At 33.5% G+C, this 22,468-nt stretch overlaps 1 protein-coding gene across 1 annotated transcript; it reads right to left on the reverse strand.

Moving 5' to 3' along the window:
- Window positions 1-20,349, reverse strand: LOC110379202 (carboxylesterase 5A). The gene is made up of 3 exons (XM_049850547.2): window positions 19,684-20,349; window positions 1,813-1,919; window positions 1-1,446 (listed from the first exon to the last, which is right to left on the reverse strand). Exons 1-3 carry the CDS (start codon window positions 20,090-20,092, stop codon window positions 115-117), a joined length of 1,848 nt encoding a protein of 615 aa, XP_049706504.1. The 5' UTR covers window positions 20,093-20,349; the 3' UTR covers window positions 1-114.
- Between the last annotated feature and the right edge of the window lie 2,119 nt (window positions 20,350-22,468).

The following is a 22,468-nucleotide window of genomic DNA, read 5'->3' on the forward strand; positions in this document are numbered from 1 at the left end:
GTTACTCTGGAAGGTAAATATTTCATTTGGTACAGATTTTAATACTACTTTACTTAAAATACATCTTTCAATAGACTATACAAAAATAATCGTGATTTAACATTCCTTCCTTCGTTATGACAGTAGAAATAAACTAGAATAAAACAATAATATACTGTGTACATTTCTGTATGAGAAAATGGAACTCGCGCCTGAATCATCCGATATTTCCTTGCAACACTTTGTCCCAATTTCAACAACTTTTGGGTAAAAGTCCGTCCAAAACTCAAAAGCTTTGTAATTAACCGTTGCCGGGGTGCTCATTGTAAAATTTGCTCTGTCAATGATCAAATAACCTGGCCGTTCTAATTCATAAGATTGCCAATCTATAATTACCCCTGAATTAGTAGGGTTTGAGTACCAAGCAAAATTGGACCACATTCGCATTATGATTTCCGAGATGCTTTTGTCTCTATAGTCCCATTTACTAAGATCCTCAGGTAGTGCTAAATAGGGCATCCCAAAAGTGTAAATCAAATCGAAATTGTGCGGAACGCCGATCCAATCTGGCAGACCTTCATTAGCTATGTCCGAGAAGGGTTTGAGATCGAATCGGTAAAGAAAAACGGGCGCGTGCGGGCAAATATGTCTTGCTAGCTGATACGTCGTGGCGCCGTGAGTTTTATCCGTGTAAAAGTCCACAAAAAGCTTTCTTAAAACCGTTTCATTTGTAGTATGGGGTATGGGTTTATAAAAGAACGCAACTGCATCTTGTATGTGATGCTGATTGGTGAAACACGAACTGTTGTCAATAGTGATATCAGAAAGGATAATCTCTTCTCTCATAGAATCGAATTCTCTTTGACTGATACCAGAATCTCCATTTTCATCTTTTTCTAATAATAAGCCATCTTCCATATTCGTGTAGCCTGCTAAGAGTGGTACTGGTGAAAATACTTCCTCCTTGAAAGAGACTGCGGGCATTTCTGGTAGGAAAGGACTAGTAATGTTACTGAAACCGCCATCTACAATAGGTTTCCATTCAGCCAGTGGCCCTGCGATATCTAGAAGTGCTTGATCGGGTACTCTTCTTAAACAATCAAGTAATTGGTAAGTTGGATTTCGGAAACAACTGAAGGCTACTGCGACTTTGTCGACTGTCACTTTTTCTTTTCTTGCTATATTGACAGAGTCTGATGATAATGCATTGCCACTCATTGCAATGGCCTTTTGAAAGAGTCCGGCAGAGTAGGAGGATATTAAATGGAGGGTGACGCTAACAGCTCCAGCGTCATGACCCATGATGCAAACATTTTCGGGGTCTCCTCCGAAGCTTTCTATATTGTTCTTCACCCATGTCAGAGAGGCCACTTGGTCGAGAAGTCCAAAGTTGCCAGAAGCCTCGTTGTCAAGTGTTGAGAAGAATCCGAATATGTTGAGGCGGTATGCCACGGACACGAATATAATCTGTAAATAGAAAATGAATAGTTATAATCACTTCACTATTCGCGAAGCAGGCATAAAAGTTAAAGAATAGGTGTGTATTACATATGACTTATGGGACTGGGAAGTTATTAAGAAATATTTGGTCTTCTTTGCTTACTTTGCTACATTGATTAAAGCCTTACTATAGAATGAAAACTTATTGTAAACATAGACTTTAATAAACTCCACCCGTACCTAATCGCCTGATGTATACATTCAAACTGTATGAAATCTCTTCGCATCAATCTTTGAGCCAATTCGGCACAACCCGGAAACTTCTTAAACTGGGTCGTTCTAAGTAAAGTTGTGATAAATTAGTAGATAAGTTAAACAAGTAACAAGTATTACCCTTTGTTTTAGCACCATTTGGAAGGGATTGACGCTGTTGGGACTGCCTCGAACGAAGTCCCCGCCGTGGAACCAAACGATGACTGGGTAGCCTTCCACTTTGAAATCTGAGGAAGGAATAATTTATGTCAATATTTTCAGTTTAAGATATGTATGTAATCAAAAATAATACAATGAATTAGTTATATGTCTTATATTGGCATTAGCGTAGTTAGATCATTCTTTGTTGATCCAGATTGATTTCAATTACTTCGAACGATAAATCTCGTAGGTATTAATATAATCTTTATAGTTAACCATTGATATAATATAAAGGCAGTCAACTGAATAGTTAGATTCGAATTAATATAATTTATTGATATTTTTACTACTGAGAAAAAATATAAAGGTAGCTTTATAAAATATTTCAACACTATCTAGACACACGGCAGTGTGTCCGCCAAGTTCGAGCAAAAAAGGCGACACACCGGCCGTGGGTTATATTACACGAACCATTTCGGGCCAAATTCGACCCCCCTGTAACTCAAAATCTATTTTATTTACGCTTATCAAATTTCTAGTATCTGTTGAGACCCCCTCACTTATCTAAAATACAAAATTTCATTAATATACCTATTGTAGGTCTTGAGATATTGACGTCAGAAAATCGCTATTTTTACTATACACTTATTCACTGATTCACTGTTTCACTTATTCACTGACTCACTCATCAAAAACCTAGACCACTTCCAATGGTCGTATTGACTTGAAATTTGGCATGGAGGTAGGTCTTTATGTCAAGGTAAAGGGAAAAATCTGAAAATGGCCAAGTGTGAGTCGGTTTCAAAATAATGAAGGTGTTTTATACCCGGTGTAAATTTATACCCCTAAATAACTAAAACGAACTAAATTTATCTATATTTATATAATATATCTTCGAATGGTACAAAGGTTTGTATTTAGTCAAAGTAAAGTAAAAATCTGAAAACGGCCAAGTGTGAATCACTTTCGAAAATAACGAATGTGTAACTTTGATCCACGAACATAATATATGATAACATGTCATGTCAGTCAGTTGGTAAATCTAGTCATAGTTAATCTAGTTCATTTCTTTGTAAGAAACATAGTGCATATTAAAAAATCTAAAAGATAGTATAAATGAGACATTTCTTTAACTAACTTCATCATAAGAAAAAATAAAATAAACAACCTTACAAAATAAATGAAATCCCACCCAAAACAAAATGTGAAAGACTGCCAAGTTCGATAATATGGGAATGCTTCGCCTATAAAAGAAGTGAGATCTGAATAAGTACCAAGTTCCATACACATACCTCAGTTAAAAATAGTTACTTTTTAATGATGATTACTTGGCAAGTTTTAATAGAAAATTAAATACTTGATTCATTGCGTTTAGTAGGTTTATAACAAGGTGTATGAAAACTTGCCAAGTAACATCATTAAAAAGTAACTATTTTTAACTGAGGTATGTGTATGGAACTTGGTACTTATTCAGATCTCACTTCTTTTATAGGCGAAGCATTCCCATATTATCGAACTTGGCAGTCTTTCACATTTTTGTTTTGGGTGGGATTTAACTTAAACCAAAAGACATTTATTACAGACATTCTTGGAAAAGCCAATAATTACGATCATTCATTCAAGCTTGACACAGTCAGTTCGAAGAATCAAGAAACTTTGAACAACTAAGTAAAACAAAAGTACTCCAAAACATAATTTCCTCTATCCATCCAAAGAACAATAAATTGCTGATTCAGAAACAAATACAAAACCGCCCAAGTGCGAGTCGGACTCGCGCACGAAGGGTTCCATACCATTATTCATAAAACGGACAAAAAATCACGTTTTTCGTATGGGAGCCCCCCAAAATATTTATTCAATTCTAGTTTTCAGTATTTGTTGTGATAGCGGCAACAAAAATACAACATCTGTGAACATTTCAGCTCTCTAACTATCACGGTTCATGAGATACAGCCTGGTGACAGACGGATGGATGGACAGAGGAGCGAAAACAATAGGGCCCCGTTATACCCATTGGGTACGGAACCCTAACAAGAAATGTTCAAAGAATTTTTAGTGTAGTGTTATTCGGGTCACCAATAAAATTAAGGTTAGGTCGCCCTGGTTGACGGCGGCCGATTGGCACGGCAAACTTGCATTAATGGTTGCTCACCTACTTACAACTCTATGACTACCCTACATACTAATTTGAGGGTGTTTGGTCAGCCACTTAAAAGTTAATGTCGTTTTAATACCTGCACCTGAGTATAGGGCTTTGGTTTTACCATCATCACCTTATAAGTCCTTTCTAATAAGCACCTATTGCGGTATTGCATGCAATCATAAAAAAACAGAGGTCATCGATTATAATTTCTAATCGATTTTATTCTAATCTTGTGATAAAGTTTAATGATTTAATATGACCCCTCACTTTTCTATATTTGCATGCTATTCAAGTCGTGAATAAATAAATTATTTTCATAGGTGAAGAATACCATCTGGTAATGTCTCTATATTAACACTTGTGACTTCGTCCACATGCAAATACAAGCTATTTAAATATTTTGGTCTAAAAAATATGCCCAATAATATTTACTTAGAATATGCATGTCTCCACAATACAACGTAGTTAAGCTTAAATTAAGCATAGTGGGACGAGACGTCCAAAGGTACGACCTATGGATTGTGTAAACGCGACATAGCTAGGTAGATATACTTCAGAGATTACGTCTGATAGAAAATAAAGAAGAAAAGAAAGAATGTTTTAAAAGAAGAAAACATACAGACGCCATATAAAATTGATATAAGGGCAGGATGATGACGATGATAGATTTTCAACATGAATCAAACATGGTGCAACAAAAACCACAAATATTGGCACAAACAAACCAACATTGGTGCAAGCCGTTGCATTGTAATGATTCATTGGTCATCGTGGCCCACAAATGACACATTGAATAATAGGTCACCTCGAGCATAAACTTTATTTATTACTTACAAAGTCACCGTTAAGTTTTAATTGCCACGCCGATAAAACTATGACACGGTTATGAGTCTATAAAAACTATACTTCTTGTAGTACTTTTTCAATTTAAATTATGTTTTATATCGGAAAATGGAAGGAAAATGTATGCGTGTGTTACGTATGAGTAAGAGCACACTGCAGACTAAACAGTCGCCCCGAAAGTTGTTTTAGACGGTCTGATACCTAACAAATACCTGATTGTTGTTTATTTATTCATTTATTAAGGGTTTACTAACAGCGTCAATGTAGATAAAGCCTAGAGTACAATTTTTGTAATGACTACGACTTACCCAGTTGCTAATTACAGGTTAACCAACATTCATAAAATAAACAATAAAATACAAAACTAATATTAGAAAGCAACAGCTAAATTATACAAAGCAAAAAACGCTCTTTTTTTAAATAAAAAAAAATTACTACTTATATGTTGCGGTCAATAGAAGATAAACTTATAAGAAAGAAATAAATTATATTTGTTATGTGCGTACTACTCATCATTTATTTCCATACAGATGTATGAGCCGCCAAACTGTTGGCCAACTAAAAGTTTGCAGTGTGCCCATTCTAAAGAAAGTTGTGATTCAAAGGGGAATTTATTTTTAATGACGCATACTTAGGCTTAATGTGGTCTATGTTAGTAGAGTATTGCATGCACACTCGCGATTTTTATGGACATATTTTTTTTAAATAAAAATACTTGGAATATATGCTGCATGTTCTTTTATAAAGCTGTTTGCTTATTAACTCGTTTATTTATATTTTTCCTAAGAATTTGTAAATTGACATGTAAATTGTTTAAACGAAAGCATTGGAAGCAAAATTGGTACTTCAAGTGTGATTATTTTTGAGTTTAATTGCTTTAATTAGTTGTGATTGCAAAGTAAGGGTAGCCATTAATGTTTATTCAAGGCTGTTACAGTACCTAGGACATGTTATTAGAGTTTGCAATCAGGAATTTCTCAGTAACAGGCTGAAGTCTGTATTTAGGTCCGGTTAATGACAAAAAGCTAATATGCATGTGTTAATGAACAGTTATCTATAATATAAAAATGAATCGCAAAATGTGTTGGTAAGCGCATAACTCAACAACTCCTGGACCAATTTGGCTAATTCTTTTTTTGTTGTGTTTGTTATTATCAGGAGAAGTCTGTTATGAAAAAAAAAAATAGGGTAAAGTAGAGAAGACAGTTGACGGGAGCGAAGCCGCGGGCAAAAGCTAGTTGGAAATATTTTTGCTATGTGAAACATGTCAATTGTAGAAGTAAAGAATTTACGTTAGTTTTTATGCGCTGACCTCAGGGTGGGTTCACTTAAAACACAAAGTTGCAAAAAAACCAGCTCAGATCTCAAATAAATTATTGCTAACAAAACTTGTTTCCTAAAAATTATTCTCCTTGAACTCATGCGTTCTAATTAATAAACACAGTACATAAACAAAGCCTAATTAAAAGGCTACTTGCTTCCATTGTCTCAGATTATCATGTTAATGAGAATCGTGAGACGTTGTGATGTAAATTTTATATCCATGAAGTCTGTTACATAAATCCTTGTTTGAAGAAAATTTTGTGCTGTATATGGAGTACAATAGAGTGCAGAGAAATAGGGTGAGTTGTGACATCGTTGAAGACCTAATCGGGTCCTAAGCACCTAAATTTTATTAACCTATGCGTAGAATGGACAAATATAATTTATTTGCAAAAACACGTGTACATAAAATAGGTCTTAAATGTTTATGTTTGAACCAACATGTTGAAAAATACACTCAGCGGCACGGAATTTGGCCCAAACAAACACAAGTAGATATCAGCCCAGATAGCTGTTGTAAATTCTAATTTCATATGAAATATTGTCAGTCCTTTCGTAATTGTTAATTAAAATACAGAAAAATGTGTGTCTGTTTAACTTTTGTAACACTAGAAACAGATTCCGTTGTTGGAACACAAAGCAGAAAGTTAAGTTTAAATTCAGATAGAAATTGCCGAAGTACTAAGCACGTTCCAAAAAAAAAAATGTTTGTGATCGTTTTTTGTTTCTCTTTTTTTCACAATTTGATCTGAAAATTACCCTTACTGCAGCTCAAGTTGCTCAAGTAGTGTTACTAAGACGTCAAGGGCGGAAGCAGCGGAAGATGGTTGAAACTTTAAGTGCACTGCGTAGAAGTTAAAGATATGCATAGAAAATGTTTGACCAGACTGGCCTTTACACAAGAAGACCAGAAAGTGGGGGTGTAAGGTGTTCGTCGGCGCACGACGACCGATTTATCGTACGTGCAATAATGAAAAATCGGTTTCTCACTGCGTTAGAGGTTGCAAACAGCAAGAGAAGTCAACGTCCGTAAGCGCACAATAAGAAGAAGGATGGAGGAACGGGATCTGCGTGCTCGAAGACCAACTCGAGGCCCGGAACTTCCCCCGCACTATCGCATAGCCAGACTTAGGTTTGCAAGAGAACATGCCAATTAGACGCATGACCAATGGAGTAAAATTTTATGGACCGATGAATGCGGAGTCGTCTTAAGAGTTCCAGACGGCCGTGAATGTGAATGGAGAAAGCGCGGAGAATGGTTTCTTCCCACCACTACCAAGCAAACAGTCGGTTTTCATGGTGGGTCCATCTTGGTTTGGCGAGGCATAAGTTCAGAAGCCCGTACTGAATTATTGGTTGTCGAAAGTCGTTTGACAACAGTGCGGTATATTGAAGAGATCCTTCAAAATCATGTTTTACCCTGTCAGGGATTCATAGGAAGTGAAGAATTTCGTATAATGCAGGATAATGCTCGACCTCACGCAGCTCTTTGCGTAACCGATTACTTGTTCGAGGTCGGTATTCGAAAATTGGACTGGCCTGGAAGAAACCCAGCTATGAATCCTGTAGAACATGTCTGGAACATGCTTAAAAGACAGGTCCAAGCAAGTCGTAATCCACCACGTACTCTTAGTGAACTCAAAACCGCGCTGGTAGCTGCCTGAGAGAAGATCTCTCAGGTGGAGATAAAAAACATCATCCAGAGCATGCCAGATCGTATGCAGGCAGTCATCAGATCAAGAGGAAGAAACACTCATTATTAAAATTCGATAACTTTCTGTTTTGTTAAAAATGTTGGACTAAAAAGTTTATAGTGGTTATTGCGGTAAAGGACTCTGTTTTCTAACTCAATGAAACTTATTGAAAATCCTCACAATTCTGTTGTTTGTTAGTAATTTTCTTTTGGAAAATGAGTAAATTTAACAATTTTAAAATAAAAGTTCAGATTTTTCATTGTAATAATGGTTATAAGGCCCAAATGTGCTTGGGCCAGATTCCGTGCCGCTGAGTGTATCTGAACAATAACAATAAAAATAAGTATCAGATTGTGTTTTGTTTATTTAAATTTTCTTGAGATTTGCAAAGAAAAACTTGACTCAGAAACAGCTAACATTTGTCTAATCTACAAATCAAAACCCACAACAATAATTCAATTAACATCTTTGCACTCTACAAGAATTATATTTCATACAGATTTTGCACCTAGAGCAATAAATACTTAGGTAAATGTTGTTTTAGGCATATTGCAATGTATTTTTCTCAGTGATTGACTGTATTTCTTATCGGCTTATGTTCAGGTGTTTTCTAAAGCATGCAATAATAATTCAGAAAGCCTATGTTTGCTTAAGACAGGTGACAAAGAGTTCACAGCTTATGCATTTTTTTAACATGACACGACAATTTTGCATTCCGTTCGTGTAATTTTTTTGCACGCCAGTGTAATGTTGATATTTTTAAATTTTTGTGTATTAACCTGTAAAATCTATTTATATTTAGTATAACTGCGGATTGAATATTAACATCATTTGTATGGAGGACATGTCAGAATTAGATCTCTGATCCCAAAGCAATGAATGGATACATTATAGAAACCTACCGTTTGTCTTGGTTGGACTAGTTGTCATGCTCATGAGTGGTAAGTTCGATTCCCAAAAAATATAAAATCAATTGAAGTATTTTTCCGGTAACTAATTATTAATAATTTTCAATAAGGTTGTTTCAATAAACTCATTACAAATAAACGATATTTTAATCAACCATTTTGGCAATTCCCGAAACAATTTTAATTATTACTCAATAATTGTTTTGTCGAAAACGTCTATTAATTGAGGGCTAAAAGTCAATCAAAATAATAAAATTGGTCAGCTGTTCTACTTCCCACGCACGCCATTTAAATTAAAGAAGAAAATAATGATTAATTACTACAAAGCGATGATTGGGCAACTTTGTTTTTATTTTGTACTCGTTTTCCCGCGGTTTCACTCGCGTCTTTTGGTATAAAATATACGCTACGCACGTACTGGGACAAAATGTAGCCTATGTTACTCGGTAAGAGTGTAGCTTTTCAACAGTGAAAGAATCTTTCAAACCGGTTCATTAGTTTCGGAGCCTCAGGGGTACAAACAAACATACAAACAAAAAAATGTTTCCCCTTCATTATATTTGTATAGCTAAAAGCTAATTTTCTTAGCAATATTTTTTTTCGGTAATGGATTCTTATCTACTTTACAGTTTACAGGCTTTCTAAGTAGTATATACTGAAGTGCTTTCAGAAGAAATAAAAATAGAAAAAAAAGGTTTTGTAAAAGTAATTTTGTACAAATAGATGCAGAACACTTAATGATACTTTTAAAAGAAATTAACGCGCTTTTCACTAAAAGTTATTTAAATGAAGCGTTTTATGTAGTTTTTCTTACAAGTATCTTTGCAGTACATAGATAATTTAGTAGAAATGTATGTATTTTAAGACATTGACGCTCTATCCGTACCTATATATGAATACTGATCGTTGCAAAATGACATGAGCCGAAAATGAGCTCAATGGAAGGTAACATTTTTGTATACAGGCTGTAGATAAATAGTGTCGTAAAATGATACATATGTTTATCTTTATTATTTTTATATTTCTTTTGGTAAAGGAAAATTGTACGTATCGAGAAACATAGTTTGCCGAAAGACGTCGTAGAAGGGAAAAAAACATTTTTGTGTACAAATTGAGATAATAATGCAATCAATCAAAGTCGGGTGAAAAGGAAATAAAACATTTTGTATTTAATATGAATGATAGTTTTCTCATTTCGTTGCTTTCCTTGTTTAGCGAACTGAATATTGTTTTATGTTGTACTCAAGTACAAAAAAATACAAAAAGATTGTCTTTTAATAACAAAATCTACTTAAAAAAAATGGTAAATGTTACTAAAATTGTGAGTACCTATATTAAAAAAAAAAAAAACTGAATTGCTTTTTTTATATTAAGAAACGGGCTTAAGCTGTAATGTATGTTGTGTCTATTGCTTTTAAACCAAACCCTGAGCTATCACCGTTTTTATTTACTTAGTTTTTAGTTAGCACAAAAGTAAAGAAAATATGGCAAACTGTTAAGTAAAAAGTATGTGCTAGTTTTAAACAATTCGCTGTCACTTAGCTATACTTGTAAATAAACTCCTAATGATTTCAAACCACATGCGTTTCCCACACTTGTCAGGCATGTTCTATTGTAACACCATAAGCTACAGAATGCATTCGTTTACAATGTCTATTAATAAATTCTATCGATCGGTAGTTCTAAGGTAGCATACTAACTTAGACACGTGTCTTTTCTCATGATCGGGTTCGTGTCAATATTTCATTTGCGTTGAAAGATTGGCAATGTAAACTGTATTTACCTATTATGTTATTTTTTCACAGTTGCAGTATTGAAAGATAGATTTTCTTCAATAAAGTATAGAAAATATAAATAGTCAATTCGTTGATTTTAGCAAAAAAATATTTATCTATGTAAATCTTTTTTACCTTTGAAAATAAAACTCATTTTTTTCAAATACTTTGTTTAAATTTTTACAACTAAATAAAGGCACGTTTTTCCATTTTTCCGAGCATCTGTTATTGAAAAAAATATTGAAATAGTGATACACTCTGAAAAAATAATTTTTATTTCAACTGTGATACCAGGTCTTTTTTTGTACTGTTTTTCATACCAAACGTATGAAGCCGTCCTTTTTCACTTTTGCCGTTTTGTCCAGCTATTGTTACATAGTTTAAATTATTATTAAAAAGTTCTATAAAATACAGTGTTATTTTCATTGAATATTCAAAAGAGCAGCTCTCTTTGGCCTTCAACTGTATTTCAGTTTTCATAATATTCAACTAATAGACTAATAAGTACGCAATAGCGGAAAGAGACATCCTTCATGTAATAAAAAATACCATTCAAAGAAAATCCTACACATACATTTATTTATTAGAGTTCTTTCCCAATTTGTACAAAAAACGCTGTCAATAGTGTCAAAAGTCCATACATTTCATAATGGTCCCTAAAAGTATTGACGTTCTTATGTGAAAATATTTGGAGGAAAAAATATTTTTATCTAAAGATTTTTCTTCAAAGGAAATAACATAGGAAAAATATATAAAGTTGAGGGTTTTTCCATTTTCCTTAAGGTGCTATTTGGAACCGTGCTGCGACTACATACTCGTAAAATCGGTCGACAGCTGAATGCAACTGCATATTACATGCACCATACATACAATTTAAATCTGGTTTTGCAGGTGCGGTTGGCAGCTCGGTTCCAAATGTCACTTTTATAGAAATCTAAAATAAAGATCAAACATCACATTTTGTTCTGAGTACCCATTTTGAGTAATGTGTACTCAGAACAGAGTAGTTTTATCAATACCAATGAATTTAATTATCAATTTGGTTTTATTTCAATTTAAATAAATTCAAAATAAAATACTTTTAAAATAAATCATCTATTATTATTATTTTTCTGTCATTCCACAGTCCCATTTGGTCGTCAACTCCAATTTATTTCCCTTTCTCATTCATATTTTCATTTTGTATTCAGAATCTCACCCTCGAGTCATTTGTCATTGGTGTCGACACTTTCTTTGTCGACAAGGCGTCAATCACCGCTCCGGTCAGCTTGTCGAGTGATCGATTCTTGCTGATCACGAAGATAGATAATGATGAGAAAAGTGTGGACCAGATTGCTAAAGTTAGTTTAAGGCTATAAAAGGATAATAGCAGCGGACACCGAATAAGTAGGTAAGAGGCAGGCATCAGATAGTAGGTTTATGTTAAGACATAATGTGCATTTGTAGCCCTGATGTAATGTAATAATTAAAAATGTATGGGGTTCAAAACTTGTACTTCTACATATATTTAAAATATTATATTTTAATTTATATGAATTTCATTGATATATTTTAAAACATCGGTATCCTTCTATTCTACTTTTACCATTACAATCTGAATTGGGAACTTCCTCCTTTTAGGGAATTCGATTGAAAAAAAACTTCAATTTTCCCAATCCTCAGTGAAGATTTGTGTGTCTATGAGAAAAAAACCTTTTCATTCTTGGCTTCATTTCTTTTGCTTTATGATAAATATTCCTGTAGAAGCACATTCGTTGTAATAAGCACAACTATGATTCATTAAAAATGTATATTTTTCTTTCTATTGCCGTATCAGCGTGGAATAAATTATAAAGTAAATAATACCTTTGCCAGGCCTTACATTTTCCGTTTAAAAATAAAGCCTTGAATTCACGTAAGTTACATAGTTGAGCTCAAATAATCAGGTTTAAACAATAATTGTTTGCTTTTCATTGCATGTTGGCACGTCCATTTTATATTGACACTTGAGATGCATACTAAAACTTTGTAAAGCTTTGTATACAGTAGGTACGAAAGCTTATGTACCTATTTCAATGACTGTTCAATAGACTGGATCCTGGATAAGTCATGTTTAAACATTTGACGCTCGATTTCAGTGTTGTATACGTAAACTTTTATCATATTTCTCGAGTAGGTTTAATTTATTTACATTAGTTTTAACTTGATTAACTTAACTTTGATTTCCGATTTTTTTTTATGATGTTATTCATACCTACTTATTTCATCATTGAAACAGTTTTCATTTACAAAAGAAATCTATTATGAATGATGAATGAGGAAAGAGCTAGGGAGGCGATTACCTAATCGTTTCTAATTTTTATCGTCTCATTGAAAATGTCAAATGTAAGTTGTGCTTGACCTTTTGTCCAGGATTTCAAGCTTCTACTTCAATTGACACTCAAGTATAGTTTACTCAAAATTCAGTTCGAATTGTAAGTAACTGTCGAACATTTTAAATGGGTAACATTGTATTTTTTTAAGACATAAACAATTTTGAACCGAATTTGCATCCCCAAAATAAAACTACGTTTGAAAAATTTATTTTCATACCTAGACACAATATAACAATCTAACCTTACGCAAAATACTGGTCACATAAATGTATGTCCTTTAGATCTTTTTAACCCTTACAAAACCTACCTGAATACTTTACAAGCGGCCTAAAGTATTCGAACATTTCAACCACTTATTTCGTCCCACATTGTCTAGCAGTACTTTTACACTAACGGATTTTGCGCTTACATTTTTGATAGATAATGCGGCAATTTGTAAAAGACTGTACAAGCAATGGTACAAACAAATGATGGCACTCTTATGAAGTCTCACTAGTATGAAGTAGCAGAAGGAGTGCTTAGGAAACCTGCAGATTACCGAATTTTCCGCGCTTTTGTAGCGCGTATACAGGTGACAACCACACAGGTAAAAACAAATGACAACTACCATTGCGCGATCACGCCCAGGCATACGCGTAAACGTGCAACCGATTTTTATGCCGCGCGTCAAATCAACGTAAAAGTGTGTTATAATTTGCTTGTGTGAAAGCACATTAAAGGGCCAAGTATCAAGATATGCTGGTTATTTCAAGAAACGTTTGAAGCATGTTGGCATTTTGCTGTAAAATTCTTTGTAACTGGCAACTGGCTGGAATATGATCGATTTTAAATGGACGTAATTTTATTTAATGACTGAAACAATGGCCGGCGGTCGCTGGAATGTTTGGTATGATTTTTATTAAGCGATTCTAATTAGTTTATGTTGTTGAAGTATATGAAAAGGAAGACTATTAAAAATATTCCTTTTTAGCTATTTATTTTTACAAAAAAAATAAAGAAATTATATTTGTTCGAAATGGGATATTTCTTATTTTCTTATGAATGTTAACGATGTCTGAAAACAGCCCATTATTTAGACCTTTTTAAAGCAATATCGTAAGTTTAATTATACGATCCTAGAATACCTAATTTTAGACCCTCATTATGGAGGGCTTATCCGACATTATAAGAGATGTAGAGGAATATTTACAGAGTATTTTGGGTTTACTTGTATTCAGAGAACTGACAGAACATTAAAATATCATTAAACTATAGTGTAACAGACATATGAATTAAGCTGTCTTATTTTAATCATCTTATACTTACACATGCAAAAGTACTATAGTTTAAACATTATTTTAATTAAGAAAAGTGGATATCCCATGAACACAATTAGTTTGTGAAGCGGTAGCAATTTTCATACGATTTTCACAACGATAGATTTAATGAATTTGAATATTTTTACCTCAAAATATCTAATGAGTTTCAGACCGAAAATGAATATTATTACGTTCTTGAAATTATATTTCTGGAACGTTCCTAATACATACATGAAATATGCGTGTTTAATTATGTCGTAGAATATATTAAGACTTTCCTTGGCGAAGATTTCAATCACGATGTGACAGTCAAAATGTTTCTTACGTAAATATTTTAATAATCCTCGTATATATTAAATCCCACCCAAAACAAAAATGTGAAAGACTGCCAAGTTCGATAATATGGGAATGCTTCGCCTATAAAAGAAGTGAGATCTGAATAAGTACCAAGTTCCATACACATACCTCAGTTAAAAATAGTTACTTTTTAATGATGTTACTTGGCAAGTTTTCATACACCTTGTTATAAACCTACTAAACGCAATGAATCAAGTATTTAATTTTCTATTAAAACTTGCCAAGTAATCATCATTAAAAAGTAACTATTTTTAACTGAGGTATGTGTATGGAACTTGGTACTTATTCAGATCTCACTTCTTTATAGGCGAAGCATTCCCATATTATCGAACTTGGCAGTCTTTCACATTTTTGTTTTGGGTGGGATTTCATTTATTTTGTAAGGTTGTTTATTTTATTTTTTCTTATGATGAAGTTAGTTAAAGAAATGTCTCATTTATACTATCTTTTAGATTTTTAATATGCACTATGTTTCTTACAAAGAAATGAACTAGATTAACTATGACTAGATTTACCAACTGACTGACATGACATGTTATCATATATTATGTTCGTGGATCAAAGTTACACATTCGTTATTTTCGAAAGTGATTCACACTTGGCCGTTTTCAGATTTTTACTTTACTTTGACTAAATACAAACCTTTGTACCATTCGAAGATATATTATATAAATATAGATAAATTTAGTTCGTTTTAGTTCCTTAGGGGTATAAATTTACACCGGGTATAAAACACCTTCATTATTTTGAAACCGACTCACACTTGGCCATTTTCAGATTTTTCCCTTTACCTTGACATAAAGACCTACCTCCATGCCAAATTTCAAGTCAATACGACCATTGGAAGTGGTCTAGGTTTTTGATGAGTGAGTCAGTGAATAAGTGAATCAGTGAATAAGTGAATAAGTGAATAAGTGAATCAGTGTATAGTAAAAATAGCGATTTTCTGACGTCAATATCTCAAGACCTACAATAGGTATATTAATGAAATTTTGTATTTTAGATAAGTGAGGGGGTCTCAACAGATACTAGAAATTTGATATGCATAAATAAAATAGATTTTGAGTTACAGGGGGGTCGAATTTGGCCCGAAATGGTTCGTGTAATATAACCCACGGCCGGTGTGTCGCCTTTTTTGCTCGAACTTGGCGGACACACTGCCGTGTGTCTAGATCGTGTATTTTCATAAGGGGCTTAGGTATTTATAAATAGTGTTATACCCATGTTATTACTGGCTTCCCGTGAGCCCAAGAAACTACTGCCTGCACTTGGATAAAACCCAGGGAAATGTGGTAGTAAAAAGCTGTTATTTTTCAAAAGTCTAAAGAAATACGAGGTGCTATATATTTGATCGGTGCTATATTTTTTACGTTATGTTGAAAGGACTGGTTGAAGGTTTTAAAATGAGAACTTTTTGATACTCTTTTTCCCTATAATCTTGAATTGTGGGTATGTTCATTGTATTTTTTACAACTAGGTAACTTACGGATCACATAAAATGTTTAGAAAATGTCAAACAAAACGAAAGAAAATAATCTCTAATTTATATTGAAATCACGAACTTCAGTTTTGATGAATTTTCTTACGCATCCTAAGCTGTTTCACGTTGGAAGAATATAAATTAGTCTTACGTGGAATCTTATGTCCTTTTCAAGGTTATCATAGTTAGTCAAGGTTAAACCGTGAAATCGTTAGTAAATAAAAGAGCGATTCCAGTTCAATTCAGTGGTTTCAGGTGCTGTAAAAACTCTTAAAACACCCTTAAGGTTATATTTCGTTTGACTTTAAAATAATTATGTATGCACGCATATAAACGCTAAAAAAGTTGCATCTATATTTTGCGAGCCAACGTGTCTTCAATTTATTTACCACGTTCCTCTTATTTTCTTCCCTAATTAATTAAATTAATTACAACTGCATTGTAAGTTTCCCAGACAATTTAATTAGTTAGTTGAGACGGGAGGCGCATAGCATGGACCGTATTTATTTTAAGGTAGGTACGGAGAATCTTTAAAAGGTCTCAGAACGGAAATGAAACCAAGGACGTAAGGCTCATTAATAGCTAAAGCTTTTGACCAGATGAGAAGAATTTATAGGCATTGCAGAATAGTAAACAATATCCTACCTAATTAAATCTTTACTCATTGAAGTACCTTCAAGGTGAAAAGTCTGACTGTCTTCTTTATTAGCAAACAAAATTGGGAATAGGCGAAAGGAATTAGTATACAAACAAGGACATGAAGACGTGCTTCAAGCAGCTTTTTCAGAAAACCACTAGTCATCAGTCAGTCCAATCAACTATCAGGTTTTTGCTGGCTCACTTCTTGGCACAATAATATTAAAGAATGTCAACTATTATAGTATTATTTAGAGGTATTAATACTCCAAGTCTTCCTAGTATGTATTACTAAGATTCTCTATCATAACAGTAGGTACACAACACAAACTAAACACAAGTTATATGACAGTACATTTGCAAAGCGCCGGACATTCGGGCCGCAAGAGTAAGGATGCACGTCACGTGCGAAGGAAATTCTGCTATTCGTTACTGCAAGGAGTCGTATTAACTGTATTAATTGTTTTTTACCAAGTAACAATGGGCAGTTTAAGGTAAAAAAGTAAACATAAGCTGAATTTACAACTTGCGAAAATCACAGTTTATTTCTATTTAAAGTGACAATATAATGCCAGTTGTGTTATATCGTAGATTGAAAAACCAATATATTTTTTTTGTCAAATATACAGGCTGGAAAATACATATTAATTTGAAACAAAAAAAATGCTTTTGTTCTATTTTAAATTTGTGATGTTTTTCGATTGTTTTTGTTTTGTTAAATAGGGTTCAATTACCATATGCTAAAACTTTTAAATATGTTTTCAATCTGTTTAATTTTAAAGTGAAATCAAATACTTTCAGTAGATTTAAATTAATGTAGAAAATTTAATGAAAGGCAATTGGATTATATTGGAACAGTAAAAGGTTAAACAATTTTAATAAAATAAATAGTAATTATATTTGATACTCTGAATACAATTCGTAATTGGATAGAGCGTAAAACATATTACTTTGTAATGTTTTAATTTAGACTTTTGGATCATGGAAACTTATGAGTATTTCTTTTTTTATAAATTAGGGAGTTGGTTACGGTCAAAATTATGTCTTATTAATAAAGTTTTTATAATTAGTCTTATGTTATTTGTCATATAGTATTCTTATGTTGCATTTAACCACATCATCACTTATGTATTATATTCGAAATATAATACCCATTATTTTTAAATGATATTTTCAAACAACAATTTACTTACAACTTTGATTTACAGCCGGAAAAGTCTAGAACAAATGGTATTCCGACCAATTGTAGGGCAGAAACGCGTCTAGCACACGTGCCTTCGAAAGCCCCCTTATCAGATCGTTGGGGGAACTTCGGATCCCCCAAACTGGGTTAATGAAGGACTTTTATGCCCTTTTTTTCGTAAATACCGAATTTAAATGTAAGCAGGTCATATATTTACAAGCGACATTATTGCTATTCGCTTTCGCCCATTTTTGTTGCACGTGAGTGTAATGTGAAATGTTCAGAATTTTAAAAGGCATCTATGGCCTTATCCAAAAACGTTTTTGAGATAAGCTTGATATTTATGGCTATTTTTTTGCTCCAAAACTCTCAACATATCGCGTAACACACATTTTTGTGTATTTTCATTCATTTATACATTCATTCATGTATTCATACCTACCTACTATGTACAAACGTAATATATAAAATTCAATAAATGCTGCCAACCGGGAACGTACCCAAGAGTCTGACAGCATTGCCACGTTGCGCGTTGGATTGCAATGCTTGATTTTTAACTTCAAATGGAACATCTTGTTATATAGGCAGGGTTATTTTAGGTATAAGGTTTTCACGTGCCCTAAGATGAAGAGTTATCTAGGTTTTGCGATTTAAGGACACTTATGGACCAGTCCGTATATAATGAAATCAAAATGACGTTACTACAAAATCATACTTTAAAATACGTCTTCAAAAAGTAAACATTTCTATTCAAATTTCTGTTGAATCAGCGTGTTCAAATCGATCTAATTCTATAGAAGTTGCAACGTCAAGAATAGCTATTTGATTGTAGGGCACGATAATTATAGACTAGGAGCTATTCTTAGCTCTTGTACTATCGATGGGGTTGGAATAGTAGTTATATAGTACTTCTAATTGAAATAAATAATGTAAATGCAGTTAAAGGCAAGAAAAACCTATTTTTTTACATTTTTAAAGTGTAATAAATGTTAGTCGATGTTAATTAACTGCTTCGAATCTTTTCCTTTAGAGACTAGAAATTAGTATTGGTCTTGGTCGTCTTTATTCGACTAGCCTTTTCCCAACTATGTTGTGCTTGGCTTTCAGTCTACCTGAATGTAACCGAGTGCCTGTGTTTACAAGCCTTAACATAAGAGCAAATCACGTTCTTAAGTTTAGATACTTGTACTAAAAAGAGAACACAATTTTGAGTGCTCGAATGTATCAATGACTAAACGAATCCCTCTATCACATTGCAAAACCGTTCAAGAAGCCACAGCGACATTTAAATAGTGCTCCAAATACATCGTAACAAAATAAATGAAACATCTTACTCTTTTCGACGTTAAGAATATTTCAAATGAGGAAAGCGGGAGAACATTTCCTTCTAAGAAAATCTAGAGACGTCCGTATCGTGGGAACGCAAACGTCGAAATGATCGATGAAATATAATTTGTCACAGCTTATCCCCTTGTCTGAAGACGCGATTGAAGACGGAAATTTGTCGTCAGGACGTTTTCATTGATGGCAACACTTAAAATAGAATGAAATATGACATGATTGTACTTTTAAACGCTCGAACAAAAAGCCTTTAAGACACGAGAGGAACGTGAGCTAAATAATATTTCAAGTAGTCAAATTTCTTAAAAGTTACAACTAAAACAAATACTATAATAGAAACATTCGAAATACCTTGGCAAATAAGTGGCATACATTCTAAAATTTTGGCTCCAATTTCACGACATAAATGTAATTCATACACGATAAGAAAACTGTACTCCGGAAAGGAAATATTGTATTCAAATTCTATTGCCACTGATACATAGTTGAACAGGTTTAGGAGAATAAGTACTTACCGTCAGGCACATACACGTTCAAAAACAGACAATCCTCAGAGTATTCCTTCTTCCTCTTATCCTCCATCTGAGATTCCAGAAGCTTCATGAACAAATCATCATGTTTCTTCAAAGGGTACTGCACATCTTCCTTCTTAGGGTCACTTTGCATACAGTCCGGGGCAAATATGGTAGCATTTCTCACACCTTCCCACTGAGGCAAAGATGTATATTCAGGGGGCAAAAACCTTCTGAACTCAATTGGGGGCTGCGCGTAAGGTATTCCAACGTACGCCGCTATTCTTTTCGTCCGGAATCTCGTAATATACATTCCCGATATCGTCCCTTGATTTGCTAAAGTAATTTGCTTAGGCTCCCTCGCCGATAAAACTAGAGTCATTTGCAGCAACAACACTAATAAACGAATCATTTTTATTTGAAAAATAGTACACACTTTATTTTACAGTAACTGGCAGCACAGATTTGAATTTGAATTCCATTTTATTTTAAAAAAAGGAACGGCTGTTCGGAGTCGTTAAAATTAAAATGGCGGTCCATTTCGAAATTTGAAATTGTATAAAATGACGATTATTTTTTCACGTTTTTATTTAGTTTTGATAAGTTTCGTTTGATTTTATAACTGGTTGTATTGTGCCAGTATCGGGTGTTCGTGTTCGAAGGTGGTGCGTTACTGTTTCTCGTGCAGACTTCGGGTCGTAAACAGTGGGGTTGTCCGTCGTTATAGCGACGAAGGAACTGGTATTGTGAACTGTGTTTGTTTTAGAATTGGCCTTTGGTATATTTGCTTTCAGTTTTGCTATTGGCGTTTTCGTAAAATGCTTTTGATGAAATTAGTTTGCAAATCGACTCAAAGTTGTATTTATTGCTAAACTCTTGTGATTTTACAGATAATAAAAGAAAAGATTTTCCACAATTTTATTTAGGCAATTTCAGAACAGTGTCCCAGTTTTACAAAGCATGTATTTTTTCTGTTTGCATAAATTGTCAATTTAATTTAGGCCACGATTGTGTTTGTTTTTGGTTTCAATCTCTGGAACCTCGAGGGAGCCGTTTCGGGTTAGAAGCTCACCCAAAGGATGGTCCAATAAACTAATCAAAATATACATGCAAATCTGCTATCTAACTTCACCTCATATATAAACAAATATGGATTGTTAGAACTCTAAAACGTCTAAACGAATTTGGTTGAAATTCAATGCAAAGATTGATAGGTTTTTTATACTATTGCAAAAAATAGTCGCGGATAAAGCAAAGAAAAATTGCTAAAAGGAAAAAATATACCTATTATTTGTGTATCTATTTATCTGGTTCTTCTTTTAATGGTTGTGATGTTTAACTTTGACGAGAAAAGAGCACTTCCTCCTTAAAGAGAACAAACGTGAAAACATTCGTCGCTTACATTATTTACTTCGCTAAGGGGCAATTAGTATATATTTACTTTCCCAATATTTATTTCGGACCACGTTTTTCCTGTACATGCATTGATCAGCCTGTAGCATTAACAAAACTTCCGTAACAAATTAATTGCAGAAAAAACATCAACCTGTATCTTAAGACATGTACAGGTTGTTGTTATTTTATTCATGAAAAAATATTTTTTTTAGATTTTTTCAGTTTTTTTTTTCGTTTTTTTTTTTGTGTTTGTCATGTCTAAAGTTTACTTAAGGCAACAAATAACTGGCGGTAAGCTTGCGACGCGACGGATCGCGTGACGACCAGGCAGGAGTCATTGCATTTGGCCACCGTCGGCTTGTTTTCGCCTCATCTCCCCCTATGTAGGTCATTGCGACTTAAATATTGATCGATATTAGTATTTGTGTTATGTTTTATGTTCTGTTTCAGGCTTATGTGATTTTGAAGTACTAGTTGTCTTATTTTCAGACTGGTTTTAAAGGTCTTGTCAGACGCTCTTCGGAGTACCTTACTGTTATGCCTACCTAGTTCTTGTCTGATTTATAAGCTGGTTTTAAAGGTCTTGTCAGTTTTCCTTCGGAGTGACTATGATATGGGTATCGGATGAAGCCTGATATGACCGGTCATGAGTAATTCACAAATATCAAACAATGTAAACTAAAATTAGTAGGTATAGAAACAAACGATAAAGTTTCTTAAATTGTTCTGTGTTTCTATGTTACTTTGGGTATTGGAGTAATGAACTCTGGTTGTTTTAAGTACTGGCTGACAGACATCGTCTTTACATTATTAAATAAGAAATTCATTTCATCACGGAAATAATGACTTCCCTTTTATAGGCTGATATTTGCAACACACGGATCCGAATTAAAATTTTCACCTTTATCAATTAATATCAAAACCAATCAATGAATATACAATACAAAACACTTAATCCTAATTTAAAATTTCGCTTTATTTGGATATTGCTAAAAACAAAATGTGCTCTGAGAATAAATATCCTCGATAAAATTGAACGTGAAAGGTAGTAAATTCTTAATGAAGGTCCCGTGTTTTGTACTGGATCGGAATAAGCTGGGTTAATACGGTTTTACATATTACGTCAAAGAACTTATGTGAATTGTAAGAAAAAATAACCGTTAGTATTTTATTTGCAATATTTACGACAGATAACACAATTTTTCAACAAAAAGAATCTGTTTTCAAAATCGAAAAAAATGTGATGGTTCATATATTTTTTTTATCAATAGGTATTCAAAGGACTCTTCAAGTTGCTTTATTCAAGTCATCATTTGCTTACCCTCATTCCAATATATTGGGGCGCACGCGTTGCCTATTCCTTATTTTACAGGGTAAAAAGAACCTCTATTTA

Source organism: Helicoverpa armigera, chromosome 18 (assembly GCF_030705265.1).
Source record: "Helicoverpa armigera isolate CAAS_96S chromosome 18, ASM3070526v1, whole genome shotgun sequence".
Classification (NCBI taxonomy): Eukaryota; Metazoa; Arthropoda; class Insecta; order Lepidoptera; family Noctuidae; genus Helicoverpa; species Helicoverpa armigera.